The 14735-nt window shown below is 41.8% G+C and overlaps 2 protein-coding genes across 3 annotated transcripts; one reads left to right on the forward strand and one right to left on the reverse strand.

The window, feature by feature from the left end:
* Positions 1 to 237: 237 nt before the first annotated feature.
* LOC112279491 (uncharacterized) lies at positions 238 to 4305 on the forward strand. Its single transcript, XM_024513980.2, has 11 exons — positions 238 to 482; positions 745 to 815; positions 1669 to 1711; positions 1856 to 1962; positions 2133 to 2175; positions 2370 to 2504; positions 2709 to 2798; positions 2946 to 3068; positions 3275 to 3358; positions 3741 to 3805; positions 3992 to 4305. The coding sequence occupies exons 1-11, from the start codon at positions 330 to 332 to the stop codon at positions 4191 to 4193; spliced, it is 1116 nt and encodes a 371-aa protein (XP_024369748.1). The 5' UTR covers positions 238 to 329; the 3' UTR covers positions 4194 to 4305.
* Positions 4306 to 4544: 239 nt separating this feature from the next.
* Positions 4545 to 12842, reverse strand: LOC112279488 (membralin-like protein At1g60995). 2 transcript variants are annotated; one of them, XM_073533054.2, is made up of 15 exons: positions 12030 to 12842; positions 11141 to 11203; positions 10678 to 10822; positions 10342 to 10544; positions 9964 to 10048; positions 9434 to 9483; positions 9208 to 9302; positions 8890 to 8969; positions 8281 to 8364; positions 7761 to 7877; positions 7312 to 7397; positions 6842 to 6948; positions 6369 to 6460; positions 6084 to 6160; positions 4545 to 5787 (listed from the first exon to the last, which is right to left on the reverse strand). In XM_073533054.2, exons 1-15 carry the CDS (start codon positions 12192 to 12194, stop codon positions 5008 to 5010), a joined length of 2229 nt encoding a protein of 742 aa, XP_073389155.1. In that variant the 5' UTR covers positions 12195 to 12842; the 3' UTR covers positions 4545 to 5007. The 2 variants fall into 2 exon arrangements, with proteins under 2 accessions (XP_073389155.1, XP_073389154.1); XM_073533053.2 differs by having other exon boundaries at positions 9434 to 9495.
* Between the last annotated feature and the right edge of the window lie 1893 nt (positions 12843 to 14735).

The following is a 14735-nucleotide window of genomic DNA, read 5'->3' on the forward strand; positions in this document are numbered from 1 at the left end:
TTTATCTCAAGTTTAGAGTATGTTGGTTTAAGCTTAATATGATATATGTTAGATATGGAAGATGATTCAAATGTGCAAATTTATATCGAATTATACAATTAAGGAATCTGAACTATTTCAAAATAAATTTGAAGTCTTTCAAATATTGCAATGCAAAAGAGATACAAATAATTCTCGTGGAATGCGATGAATAGTTTTCTATATCTGGCAAGTCTCAGTCAGAAATGGTTTTGTGAACTTTTAGAAAAGCGGAAAGTCTGCGAAGGCGCAGAATTGGACGAGTCCTGGACGCGGGGCAGATTTTTCGTTTCAATTCGGACGAAACTACAATGAGAGATGCAGGATGGAGCTCGTGGCTATGGCGGAGCTTTGTGAGGAATGCTCTCGCTTCTGCTGTGCGACTCTTCTGCTCTCTTCGTCCGCCGGCGGCCATGGCATCAGGCGGATCTTCATTAGCTTTGCGCCTCAATTTTCTGGTTGTGGTACGCTGGATTTTTTCTTTTACAATATTTTTCTGTGCAATGGAGGTCGAATCCCGATCAACGTGATCGCGTTTACGGTAGCTAATGCCATTGCGTAAGGAATGGACGAGCGAATTGCACATTTGTAGATCAGAAATTGAATTGTCGCATTTCCCGATTCTTGCTGGGAAACATCAGCATTGGGTGATGGCATGTTGAGTTAGAATGACGACGAGCAGGGTGTAGAGATAATAAGTTTGAGGTATTCATTTGCTTTTTCCAGGCAGTGTCGATGGCGGTGTGGGGTTCCCTTTATGTGAGCAAATATTTGCGGGAGTTCGACCTAGCTGCCAGGTGCGTGTCCAAATTTTCAGATTTTAGCATATTTTTGTCAGCGCCGTTTGTATTACGAATCTTGTCCTATGAAAATTCAGTCTGTGATAAAGGATTTTTCTTGGGATTTCATAGCAGGAAGATTTAAGGTGGGTTGGTGACATCAGGCAGTATTAGATTATAACATTGTTGGACACCGAAGTCGAAGTGAAGGTCAGTTGAGATTGTGTGTACTTACGAAAAGTTGATTCCAGGTCAATCAGGAGATCAGAATTGCACTTGTTCATAATTTTCGTAGAGAAGCAGGGTCATGTTTCCCCTGTTCTGCATATTTGCGAGTTGGCAAGGCTGATGTCAATAGAAAGCTCGTCTTAATCTGTTCTGAATCCCCCTCATTGTTAAACCCTAGCAAGGGATCTAAGTGTGGGAGCAGATAAGTAGTGGGAAAATTGTATTATGGCTGGTCCATGAGGCCTCCGGTGTTTAGACCTTTATAAATGTCAAACGTGCTGGTGAATTATGCCTATTCCCTCTCTAATTCCTCGTTATACAGCTATTTTGTAATAATTCAGTTCTTCGCACCGAACAGGATAATGCTATTGTCTCGAGTCTGATCATATCGATCGAGATTTTTTAGTTCTGGGATAGAAAGCTAAAGAATCATAATATTCTTAGTCGCTACAAAATGGTGTTTCCTGAATCCTGCTTTAATCGGAATGGCACTTGGAATGTTGAAACACTAGTCCTCTTTGTATTATCGTTCCACCTGGCTATTCGCCCGTGATTCTTCTTCAGCCAGTGGCTATACCTCTGGCCTCCTATGTTCTAACCATGATATTTTCTGGCAATGTTGGGAATGAACGGCATCTTTCAGCCACGCAGCGGTGTGCCCACGTTCGGATTATTCTGAGAATGGGGTAGGCGTGAAATCCTTCTCGTAGTTTTATTGTTTGTGTTTTCAAGTTCTCTATTTAGAAAAGGTTTACCTTCCATCGAACGTTTTCTACCCAAGGTCGTTAGTGATTAGTGCAGTAACGCTTTACATTTGTTACATGTTTCAGGATGTGATTCCTCACATATCTCGACCATCTGAGAAGTATATATCTTTGATACTACCAGCATATAATGAGGAGGCAAGACTCCGCATCACCCTTGATGAAATGTTGAGGTATCTCTTCTATTGTTAATTTCACTTATATTGAGAATTGTGATATCAAGTGTGTACGTTCATCCCTGCGTACATCATTATGACTGGACACAGTCTGATACGACATTAAAGTGATATATCCATCCTTGCTGTGCACATGATGACGATCCTTGCTGTTCTATGTTCAACAGTTATCTTCAGAAGCGAGCCGACGACAAGTCATTCACCTATGAGGTATCCTCACGATATGGAAACCTTCTTCCTTCATCTTATATTTTATATTTGTTTTTTGTTTCCCTCTGGTGTTTAACTTTGCGTTTACTTCACTAGTTTGGTCACTAATTCTGGCATAGTTGTAGTAATTCAATTGTATATGAACAATGTAGCAGATTGTTTGAACCTTTGGGTCATCTTTGTCGTGGGGCCAGATAATTATTGTGGACGATGGCAGCACTGATAATACTTTGGAGATTGCATCCGAGTATGTGAAAACCTATGGGATGGATATGATACGAGTTCTTAAGCAAGTAACGAACCAAGGCAAAGGAGCAGCTGTCAGAAAAGTATGCAGTTTCGACCACTGTTTTTTACTACAGGACGGTCAATTATTCTTTTTGTTTCACCATTTTTTCCATTTTTCAATTTAATGTTTTAAATATTTTTACCGTTGCATGTTTTAAATCACATATTAAATTTGCAGCCAAGAATTTTAGGAATCCAACAGAGGCTCAAAGACTATCTATACTGAGAAGTTTGATAAATTGCAGGGAATGCTTTGTTCTCGTGGAGAACTACTTTTGATGCTAGATTCTGACGGTGCCACTAGGTTTGCAGACTTGAGAAAGTTGGAATTGCAAGTAAGTCACCGAATTTCTTCGATTCTGCTGAACTTATATGAGGATTAATGAAGCCAACATCGTCGTTTAATGAGGTCTCTTACCAGTCAGTCACAACGTTTACACTGTCCAGTTTTGACATAAATTCAAATAATGTTGTTCCTTCAGATGTTGCGAAGCATGGCAGACCAGCACAAATTTGCGACAGAAGGCTCTGTTTTTGCTGGGGACAGTATCCCCATAGCTGTATGGGGCTCCCGAGCACATCTAGAAAAACAAGCATTAGCCACAGTAAGTGGTTTTTCCTCTTAGACGTGTCATAAAACTATGAATATGTAACAGCATTTGTACTTAATGTATGTCTCTGATTATCAGCGGTCACTTTGCTTTTATGAATCTGATGTGGAACAGTTCACTCAACTTAAAAAAAACTATCTGCTACTGACGGGTCTAGGGCAAATTTTTTTAGTCGTTTTTTCTAATTTTTTGTTATGCAGCGCAAGTGGTACCGTAACATCCTCATGAAAGGCTTTCATCTTTGTGTTCGCCTTGTTGCTGGTGGAGGCATCCGTGATACTCAGGTTTCTCTTCTTGGCCCTTCTACACATCCTATTAGTCTCGGGATAGACTGTTGAGGACATTTATATATCTGACTGTTTCTGCTAGAGTGAAATCGAACTTCACATAGATCTAACGTAACTACGTTTCGTTGGAAGCAGTATGCAATTTTAGAAAAAAAACTAAGCCTGTGCACAACCCTAGCAGCATTCTTGATGTTTGACTGATGGTGGAAATGGATGTATCTGTCTACATCATTTTCAGTATCTCTCTACCTGATGGCATCGACAACATGCGCTTTACTTATTGAAGCTCTTTAGAATGATTAGAAAGGTCTAGTATGGATTTTGCCTGCAACAATTGATACTCAGGAGCTGATAACCATTTTTGTTTAACTCTTGACAGTGTGGCTTCAAGATGTTTACACGAGCTGCAGCTCGCAAATTATTTCACAACATGCGGTTGCGAAGGTGTTGTTTCCTTCACCTCCTATTTTGCATAAGAAATGTATCACTAGGTAGCCTTGCCAATACTAAAACTCGTTAACGTTTAACAATTGGGTCCATTAAGAAAACAAATGCTGGACTATTATTCGGTTTTTTTTCAACATTAGCAGAAACAGCCCATGCTTATGGAAGACAATGTTGCTTGAACAGGTGGACATTTGATGTGGAATTGCTCTACCTCTGCAAGAAGCTGCGCATCCCTGTTCATGAAGTGGCTGTTACTTGGTCAGAAATCCCTGGTTCGAAAGTGAAACTCCTTGGGATTGCCTACATGCTTGTTGAGCTTCTTCTTATTCGAGTAGGTTACGGGCTTCATGTGTGGAAAATTGTGAATAATTCGCTTCGGAACTAGTATTATGAACTTTGCTAATTCACCACATTTCGTTTGCTGCCAATTTAGCCGATCTCAGAGTTTTATGGTTTATTTTACGAGAGCGATTTATTCAGAAAATCAGTCTTGGGTACCTTGCGATTTCACTCGTTCGAGGAATGTTCGCCTTTCTATGTGCATGTAGTGTCCCTTGTTTCAGCTTTCTACATGAATGTGCTGATTCTTAGAATATGAGCTTCAATTTATTTGACAGTTGCAATGGTTAAAGCTGCCAGACTTAAGTAGCATGTATCCTATAAAGATTATCATACTTTTTCCACAATAAGCAAAACTTGTACGATGAGAACTAATCAACACTTACGAGTCAGAATGTGCTACGACGAGTAATTGTTAAATTTGTTGGTCTTTCAAAAGCACTACAATATAAAAAGAACTGCATCTTTTACAAGCCAGACGATGACATGCAACCTCTTGGCCACCTTCCACAGGAGTTTATAAAATACCTTAAGGAAACGGTCTACTCCTAACCGTATCACTAGCTATTTCAGTACCATAGTAAGTACTGCAGCTGTTTACTTCCAGACATAGCTGTGACACTAGTAAATCTGCACACAACCTGTCTAAAGAATCGTACAAAACAGAATGTACAAGGTTGTTCACTCTAACGAGTATTGAAGCCTGTACTTGCTACCCCCTCTCTCCTCAGCAAATCTGCTCCCGTTGGGTTGCCAAAACGTCAACCCGTTAAAAACACTACCATCGCTGCATGGAAACCGGAGCAAACAAACACACTCAAGGACAGAGAGGGATAAAAAACATAATGAAGTTCCACCCGTTACGTATCGTCTACATGATTTGCGCCGCGACGTTGCCTCAACCCCTCGTCTGAAACATGAGTCACTACACTTCCCGGTGTGGTCGAGTTTGAAGGAGTTGTATTCAAATCCGTGTCGACGACTTCATCGCCGTTTCGTGAATGGGCTCGGCCATCTCCAAGTTCATGAAACACAGGTAAGAAAAAAGAGGAACTTCCCAGTATCCAAGGCAACACTGAACCGAACGCACTGAAGGAATTGTGCATCAGAGGACTAGTCGGAGGTTCTCTAGATACATCCACTCCAAAACTAGCTTCCATTCCCGTATTTCCGAACCTAGCACCCCGCTCTCTACTCCTGCGCAACCTGTCCATATCTAGTCTCCTCCTCCAATACCTACTGTCAACATCTTGTCCTGGGCTGTTTGACCACCTTCTCATCGCAGGTGGAATGAAGCCGAAATCGCTAGGAGTACCGACATTAAAACTAGAAACGTCAAGTAAAGGAGGGTCAAGCACAGCGTTCAAGTCGTTGACAACGTTAGAACTTGTTAGTGGGGTTCTGGGACTAAGTACTGCGCCAGGAGTTCTTTGGTCACGGGGACTTGTACCAATTTGATTATCAGGACTTCCGGTTCGGACGTTCAATCCACCCATGTCTCTCATGGTCTGGCCTGAGTTGTTCATGAAAGTCCCTTGGCTGACGTGGACAGTAGAGGTAAGATAGGCAGACGACGTTATGTGCACTCCTTGATGTTGTAGCATCGCCTGCCTACGCAAGTATAATTGTAGCGCAGGTATCTGCAGATCAAATTTTTAAAAAGGAAATTTTCTTGTTCAGCATTTTGCTAAGACCAAATGAAGGCACCATATGCAGAAATAATTCACATGTCATTAAACCTCTAAACCATCCGTTTAACATATGCGACTATACAAAATTGACGGGAATTTCTGACATAACTCCCCTCTCCTCTGGATAACAGACTCGGGCAACAGGAAACGACTTTCCCAGAGACGCATCTTCTTGCCATTGATCTTTACCAATCTCTGCCTACTCCTAATGAAAGACGAGATAATTCCTGGTTGATAAGCCTCACCTCAAAGCGATTCCAGAAATAAAGCACAAGATGCTGCATAAATGCAGCAGTTGCTGAGAAGGCCAGATACGAGAAACCTGGCCACATGTAGTTCAGATTACTAGTGCTCAGGACCCACACTGAATATGTAGCTTTCAGCACTTAAAATTGGCGTAGGCATTGAAGAGGAATAATTATACCAGAGAAATAGATGAACTTTAAGCAACAGCACAGCAACAATCAAATTACTGCTAAGGAAGAAAAGCAAACACAGAGGTGAAATAGGAAGCTGATAAAGAAATTTACCGTAGGTATAAGAGAAGAAGTAAATGTGGAAAGCCATGAAATAGAGAAAAAAGAAGCGAGGAAAGAACTGCATCGATAGGGGCGTCCTCACGCTGCAAAATGGCAAGTACAAAGGGTGCTCGCGTGACAATATCCGTCAAAGGAAGCTTATAATTCCAAATGAAATAAACAACCGCTTACAGAAAAAAATTCTAGGCAGCACATTAATGATTCAGATAGTGAATAAGAAGTTTTTTAGTCGAAAACAATTCAACACCAGTGACATCCTACACCAGCTTGAAGACGAAACCCAAGAGAGTCCTTGGAACACGAAACAGGCAAAAAATCTGATTCACATAGACAAATAGCTATGTTTTCTTTTCCTACCTATTGAATACAAGGATAGACCTTGCAACCTTAGAACCTGACACCTGCTATTACTCTGCAGATATAACTCCCAAACATAAAAGGTATTGTCTAAATCAGCACAATACCTTATCATAGTGAAGAGCTCGCAAAGCCAGACCAGTGTGAGGACCAGAAACGCAAGCAGCTGGTCATCGAAAAACTCGAACAGGAAAAAGAGTATCCCAATCATTATCTGCATCACAACCGAGGCAACAACAGCTAAAAGGTCTAGTTAACACAAAAACATGTCAATCCACAAGACTCACCACGCATCTACTAATCAGCCACTCCCACAAAGCCGACTGGTATCTGAAAGCCACTTCTAGGCTGCACGATTATGATAACCACGAGACAAGACAATACTCAGCTTACCGAAATAAGGCCAAATGTAGCATTAATACCGAAAAAACCACAAAGGAACACTAAAAGTTCTTTTACTGGTACCTTTCTACCCGAAATAATCTCCAGAAAACGTCTGCAGTTCGAACTCACTATAATTCCTGATGGTAGTGTCCATTACACAGTGTCTGATGTACAAGGGTGATAACGTACTCACCGGAACAAAAACGAGCGACTCAACTACGTGAATGAAGATGAGTCGATAAGTTGGCAATCGGTGACGAGCATGGTGCTGCAACTGCACTGTAGAATCATGAACAAGAATTTACGTCATTTAAAGCGTCGACTTAGAATCCAAACATTAACCACATTTAGAGCCCCAGGTCATGGAGATTTTTTATGTCAGAAGAGCCAAACCTCGAATCAGGGTTGATAGAAATTCTAGACGCCACACATTGACATGAATATATGGGAGCGCGGAAGGGCTAATTTAGTGTGTATGCACAACTTGACACACAAGGCCAGGACGGGGCGAGGACTTAAACGAAACCCTTCGCTTTCCGCCTTATGTAGTGATACCCAGGGCTTAAGCTAGAGAGAGACTCCAACCCAATTAAGTAAATCTAAATAACCATGCATAATGGTGAGGCAAAGTTTGATTTTTACCTGTAAACTTCAGCATGCGAGCTTGTGTCTCTCTCAACGTAAAGGATACAGACATAGTAGTCGTGAAGAAAACAAAGAGAGTTGTGATAAGCACACCGCACTTGGATACAATGTAATCTGGCATCACCACACAAAAAATCACCGTTATTCACAAAGCTCTAACCTAGTTATGAAAGGAAAGGCCACCAATGAGTACACCCAAGGAAAGTCGCAATAACGAATAAACTTCAAATAAAATCCAATAACAGAACCAACTTGTTACGATTTTCAAATATTACAAATCATCTGACAAAGTGGTGCCAAATTGACCATTGTTAGCGCATCTCACACCAAAATCATAAGAACAGCGCTCACCACAACCATCAGAAACACAATACATAAATGCACATATATCATGAGCCTTTCATGAAATTTGAAAACGACATATGAAGATTGATTGCATACAAATTCAAAGCTACTAAATCTTTAATAAGCAATTACTTGACACTAACAAAATATAGCAGCTAATTCAAACATGTACCTTCTATTCCCTGAGGCACACTGCCGAACTCTTGTAAATAATTCAAATTGTACAGCTCTTTCGTCTGGAAATTATAGAGGTACCCTGAAAAAGAATAAGATTTACAACACGCAAAAAGAAACAAAGGATTACTCCAGGGGCAGGATTTCCAAAGAATTGCTGAAAAAACTGTAGATTGTTCACTACAACATGTTCACATCCAGTTGGGATGTGCGCAAATAGCTATCGTCAGTGAATAATATCGTGAATCTGATGATCTAGCAATAAAGTACTGCAGAACACTGGTAAATAACGTCGAAACAAGCTCCACAAGAAAATTAAAATAATCATTCGGCCTAAGGAAGCTTAGAAAAGCGTAATAGGATAACGTTAAAAGCTTTGGCAAGGTACACTAACGAGCAAATCAAGCAGCTCAGGGTTGTGGTTAGAAGTATTACAGTGGAAAACAAAAGGTACATAACAGCCAGATCTACCTGGGTGAAAAAATCAGAGACTCTGCGTTTCGATAACCATATCTGCACCTACTTTACAGAAATAATTCTATATAGATTCCTGAAACAAGATCACGAACACACACAATGACAGCAGAGTCAAAAGATGCGACCATACCTCGTCCATATGCGCTGAGAAGGCTGTTCATAAGAATCGTATCATAGCCCACAAAGTTGTCAATTAGAAACTGCTGCCACCTGCAAGAAATAAAAACAGCAGAATGCACTTGAAGTGACAGCAACAGAAAAATTAAGTCGCTTTTCTATTCCTACCTAAGCAGACCGTTCTTTCAGAATGATCAGTGGAGAATTGATGTCAAAAGCAACAACTTCCTAAAATTTGCAGATGACAAGTAAACATACAAAAATCATTTGGTAACAGCAACCACATACATTATTCACTATTGCGGGAGAAAACCATAGAAAGCAGACGTACCGATTTCCAAAGCAAGGATGATGAGCTGAAACGCTGATGTTGATGGTTTTCACATCATGTCGATTCTTGGCAGTTTCCGTCATCATTAAGTAGCCCTGGGGACGCAGAAAAGCAGATGAGTAAGCTGGTGAAGATACCAAAACACTGAAAAAGCAAGAAAAGTGTAGTCAAAGAAATCCAATTCACACTTGCAAACAAGCGCGGTTGGCAAGAAGAACATCCAGACCTTTTCAATGCTGTACAAGTACGTTGGATCTGACAATCTGCTCCCATTCTCTGGAAGATCCACTGCACATTAATACAGTTAACCATAAAAATGATAAATTTCCCCAAAAGGAGAGAAAGAGAAAAACCTACGAGAAAAGAAGCTTCATCAACGCCACCGATAACAGAAGCACTAGATTAAAGCGTTCATTCTGCAGTTAACATTAGGCAAAAGTTGTGGTTTCTTTCGATACGCCCAAAGTATTTAATTTCTGTTCGAATAGTAACAAGAGAAACTCTCACCTACCCATCAAAATAAATGTAGGGTCAACATTAAAATAAACTCATTGCAAATCCAAGAAAATCACAAAGCCTGTGTTGAAGAAACTTATAATGGATGCAAAAATGTTGGATGAAAATATTTTCAAATGTTGGAAACATTTGGCTTTCATTAACATGCAGCTCCACAGATGAAAGGACTCTCCAAACTGAGCATGTGCAATGTAAAATAGGGATGCACAAACAGCCTGCAAGAAGAACCAAGAAGCGTACCAAGAACTGAATCCAACTTGTTCCATGCAACTGTGCGGCGGTCCGACTTTGGTGTGGTAGTGAAAGGCTCCCAACCTGTAATCCTCTGTTCCCCCAACATTGGTCACCATAACCTTTCGTAGCTTCTCACTAGTTTCAAACAGACAACTACAACCCTAAGCAAGTGTAATCGAAAAGGCTGAACACGCAGAATCTGACAAGCAAGGCCGCTCGAACTGCATATGATATCATACTCACAATAAGAAACCGAAACAGAATCACCAATGAGAACCGCAAAACCTTACATATTTACATTACGCAATAAGAAAACCAAAGCTACTCGTACGTTCACCATCACTTCTACGCAGAAGAGATGATTTACAGAGGACCTGAACTCACCCAAACTTGCCATAAACTCCGAATACTTTGTTCAGCGCTCTTGAAGCAAGACGCTCCATAGCTACTCCAACGAGTGAAATAATGTACAAGTGCAGTACCTAGAGGACCTCTGCCTGGTCCAGACATTGGCCTGCTTGAGATATCACGTCCAACACTTTCATCTTTCCCTCTCTGCATCCCTTGCTTGTGCTCATCATCCAACTCTGTCCCACCCACGCAAGTAAAATCCTCCCTTAAGATATCCCATTGAACTGTAATTCCCACACCATACCATGTCGTACAATTTTACAGGAAAAGCCAACCAAAACGTAGCAGCAAGGATGTTCCAATCCTCACCACCCATAACAGGTACTTGATATGTCTCCTCCACCTCATTCCTTCGACCATGAGCATCGTCCATGTACCGCTTCGCTGAAATGTCTTGATTCCAGACGACTCTCTCAAGATCATCTTCTCTAAAGCGATTCCAACTACCTCTAATCTGAAGGAAAGAAGAACGAGGTCGTGAATTTCCAAGAACTCGTCCAGCTAAACAAAGGTGTCAACCGGACAGAGATGAGCAAAATGACCTGATTTAGAAACCAGGAGCATTGCAACACAAAATAAAAATCATTTAATACACTGCTCAGCGTCTACTAAGAACAAGGTAGCATTGGTAAAAATATTGGTTTTCTACATCAAAATAGAACACCTGATACTTCCCGTTTGAATTATTAAAACCACATATACTGCCATTATCAAACTTTGATTGGTAATACGTTACTCCCACTATCCAGAAAATCATATTAAGGTAGAGTACCTTGATTTGCACAAGCTGAGCACCAGCTAAATCCTTGGTTGGAAAATACTCTGCGCATCCAGGCTGCCATAAACCAAAATAAGCAAATTCTGTAAGCATCAAGGTAAAAATCAATCTCACTCACATATGCTGTGAATTGTCCCGAAGGCAAGAGAAACAAAGGCAATAAACTTCGTCGACACATTCTAACCATAATCGTCCCCATTTGAGTTAAAGAAAAACACTCCTGGCTTCCCAGCAAACATATTTGCATCACAATCAAGAGAAAAGTATATGAAATAGTGATCTACAGAACCGCACAGCAAGGTACTTTGGAGTAGAATCCTGTACCGATGGAGCAACTAGCAAGTAATGCGTACAGCGCACTCTAACGACCTTCATTCATGAGAGGTTACAACAACCGCATCCATAAACTCACACATGTGTATTTCGGCTAGTTTGTTTCACTTTTGACATAAAGCTCCACAATACAACAGTATGAGCGCAAAAGGTTCGTAATCTCTGCTGCGAGTAAAGTAGCCAAATTATATAAGAACAACATGTAGTCGAATGTGCCAATTTGTCGTTATATGCAGTGACCTAAGCAGTGTTCGCAGTACAGACACACAAACTACGAGAGCTGGTCCTTGTTCCGAACATGACTTCGCAATACCGACAAAAATATTTAGGTTAAGTGGTGTAGAGTGATTTTTCGAAAACTACATAACCGAGTGTACAACGATCTGTCAAGAAAACCAGGCACGGAATGGTTAGGTACGTACTAAATTCATTCTCATTGGAGAATCAACTTAGTGTGGATACCGAAAACAGAATCCGAGAGATCACAGTGACACAGAAGCAGCCGAGAGGCAGAAAAGTGGAGACGTAGAATGAAGAGCAGAGAGGGAACCTGAGCAACAAAGTTAACGTGCATAACCACGAGAAGGGCTAGCAACGTCATCGCATTGAAGAGGCACGCGAACTCCAACCCTTTCCGAACTTTAGGCGTCAAAAGCCTCGCCAGGACACCGGAGAACCGAGCATGAACCCTCAAAAATGTCTGCTCGGGGTCCATCCTCCTCAAAATCCTTCTTCCAAAAAGAAATCACCGAAAATAATACCCACCAAAACCTCTTAAAGCCCGTCTCGTCTCAACTGCATGAACAAAACTCCGTCCCTCTGAAATACCACATCCACATCCGCGCACATAAGCAGTCGATCAGCCTTACCCTATTTCATGCCGCCTGGAACAACTCCCAAAGAAGCAGCGAGAAACAAAAACAACCAGCGCGCTTCGACTCTTCCCACCCCTCCACACTTCCAATTGCCACAGTCTAACTGCCCTAGCCATAGCCATTCCGAGGTCATCTCCGTCGCAAAATTCGCGCATAACCCTCTTCTTACCGAATAAACTCTGCTCCAACCCCTTCCTACCATCCCCTGCCCCGACTCCTCCCGAATTCCCTCTCCATCACACCACAACAACAGCTATAACCACGCTCAATCCACAGTTTTTCAAGGCACGCCTCTAAACCTCCCCCTGAGCACATCTTCGTCCATGATTCTTCGTTTTGTTTCTTCTTCCTCCTCCAGATACACCGCCTTCTCTACCTTCTACCTTCTCCAGATACACCGTCTCCTCTACCTTCTCAGAACTAACTGCACCACGGTCACCAACGAGCTTGGGCACCCAACGACATCGCCATCGCCATCGCCATCGCCACCGTCTTCTTCCTCTTGCAGATGATAATACTACATGTTCATCATCATTGTCATCGTCACCGCCAAATTCACTGATCCGGTCATCAAGGTCTAACCTAGGTAAGTCTGTCACAAGCACATACGCGGGGACCACACTACCTCATGGCACCACAACCCTCGGTCGTCCGCGCTCACAATCCCTTCAAACTGTGAGGGGAGCTTTTTCCGTAAAAGACAAATAAAAAAAATGAAAAATACGAATGATAATCTGCGGGAGGTTACGTTAGAATGGCAGATGGCGAACACATGACGACGGCTGGGGACGTGAAGGGGAGGGGAAGGAGAGGGAGAGAGGGGTAGAGAGAGAGAGTTGGACAGAAGCAGACCACACTAGTACAAATCCCCAAGTATTCCCGATAACGACGAGGCCCAGTCATGCCTAAATTAGCATTCAGCAACCCAGCCCAGCCCAACCCCACTTCTTCTGTTGTTCTTGCGACCGGAAATTCAAAAATCTCCTCCTCCGTCCTCCTCCGGGACCCCTCTCTCCCTCTCTCCGTCTGTGCTTCTGGTCCAGCCTCGCTCGGGGTCTCTCGCCCCTCTCCCTCCCCTCCCCTGCCCTGCCCTGTTGGCTAACCATCTATCTAGCCGGGGTACCCGTCGCCCAGCCCCAGCAACCCCAGCACCAGCCGCGCGGGTCCCGTGCTGGCTTCTACATTTTTCCTAGGGAGACTCGTAATAGCTCGTAACTTCTACATATTCGCTTCCATCGGGATGGATGGATAGGAGGATGAATGAATATGAGGATGGATGGATATGAGGATGAATGAATATGAGGATGAATGGATATGAGGATGAATGGATATGAGGGTGGATGGATATGAGTATGGATGGATAGAAGGAGGGATGGATGAGTAGTCAACTTGCTTTTCCGCCATGCCACCCTTCTCCCATTGGCCACTGCCAGCGGCCACGTTATCCCCTTCAACACAAATGTGGAAGCTTCGGGGTCCCCCCCACCCTCTTCCTTTCTTCCCACTCCTTGTCGGTTACATCTTCGTCGTTTCCTGCCTCAGTTACTGCCCCGGTGGTTTCTTTACCTTTCCAGACTAGTATTGTACTGCTACTACAATCCCACCATGTCTGTCGTCTTCTAGCTCGAGTCCCCCCCTTCTCCCCCACTTCCCAGTCACCCCCACCCCCCCCCCCCAACCTTCTTCTTCCGCTCGATCAAAAAATCCTCTGCTATTGCTTTGCGCAGTTTTCCATCCTTTGTTCCTTCTTCTTTGTAATTGTCTTTGATTATTTAAAGAAATATTATTGTATAACTATCCATTTTATTTTTAAAATAATTTTTTTTAAAAAAATACTAATAATTTATTTAAATAATGGGAGACTAAAAAGCAAAAGCACATAGATTATTTACAAACTAAAATAAATATAAATTGAATAAGAGAAAATATTTGATTTTATCTACAAAAATTCTTTAAAATTAAATTTGATAATTTATATAATTGTAACTATTGAATATTATATTATAATATTCTTATAGAATAAAATCAAATAAAATTAATATAAATTATATTATGAAATATTATGTTCTATCCTTATACCAATTTCGGAACAAGAAATTGGAAGACAAGGGATTAAGAATAAGGGATGAGGGACATAGGTCTAGGAATAAGAGACGGAGGATATGGGACTAGAAATAAGGAATGGAAGATATATGAATAGGAACAAGAGACATTAGACAAGGAACAAGAGATGGATGATATAAGACTAGGAACGAGGGACAAAGGACATGGAACTGAGAACAAAAAACGAGGGACAAAGGACATGGAACTGAGAACAAAAAACGAGGGACAAAGGACATGGAACTGAGAACAAAAAACGAGGGACATAGGACTTGGAATAA

The sequence above is a fragment of the Physcomitrium patens genome, chromosome 3 (genome assembly GCF_059467195.1).
Source record: "Physcomitrium patens ecotype Gransden chromosome 3, ASM5946719v1, whole genome shotgun sequence".
In the NCBI taxonomy this organism is placed as follows: Eukaryota; Viridiplantae; Streptophyta; class Bryopsida; order Funariales; family Funariaceae; genus Physcomitrium; species Physcomitrium patens.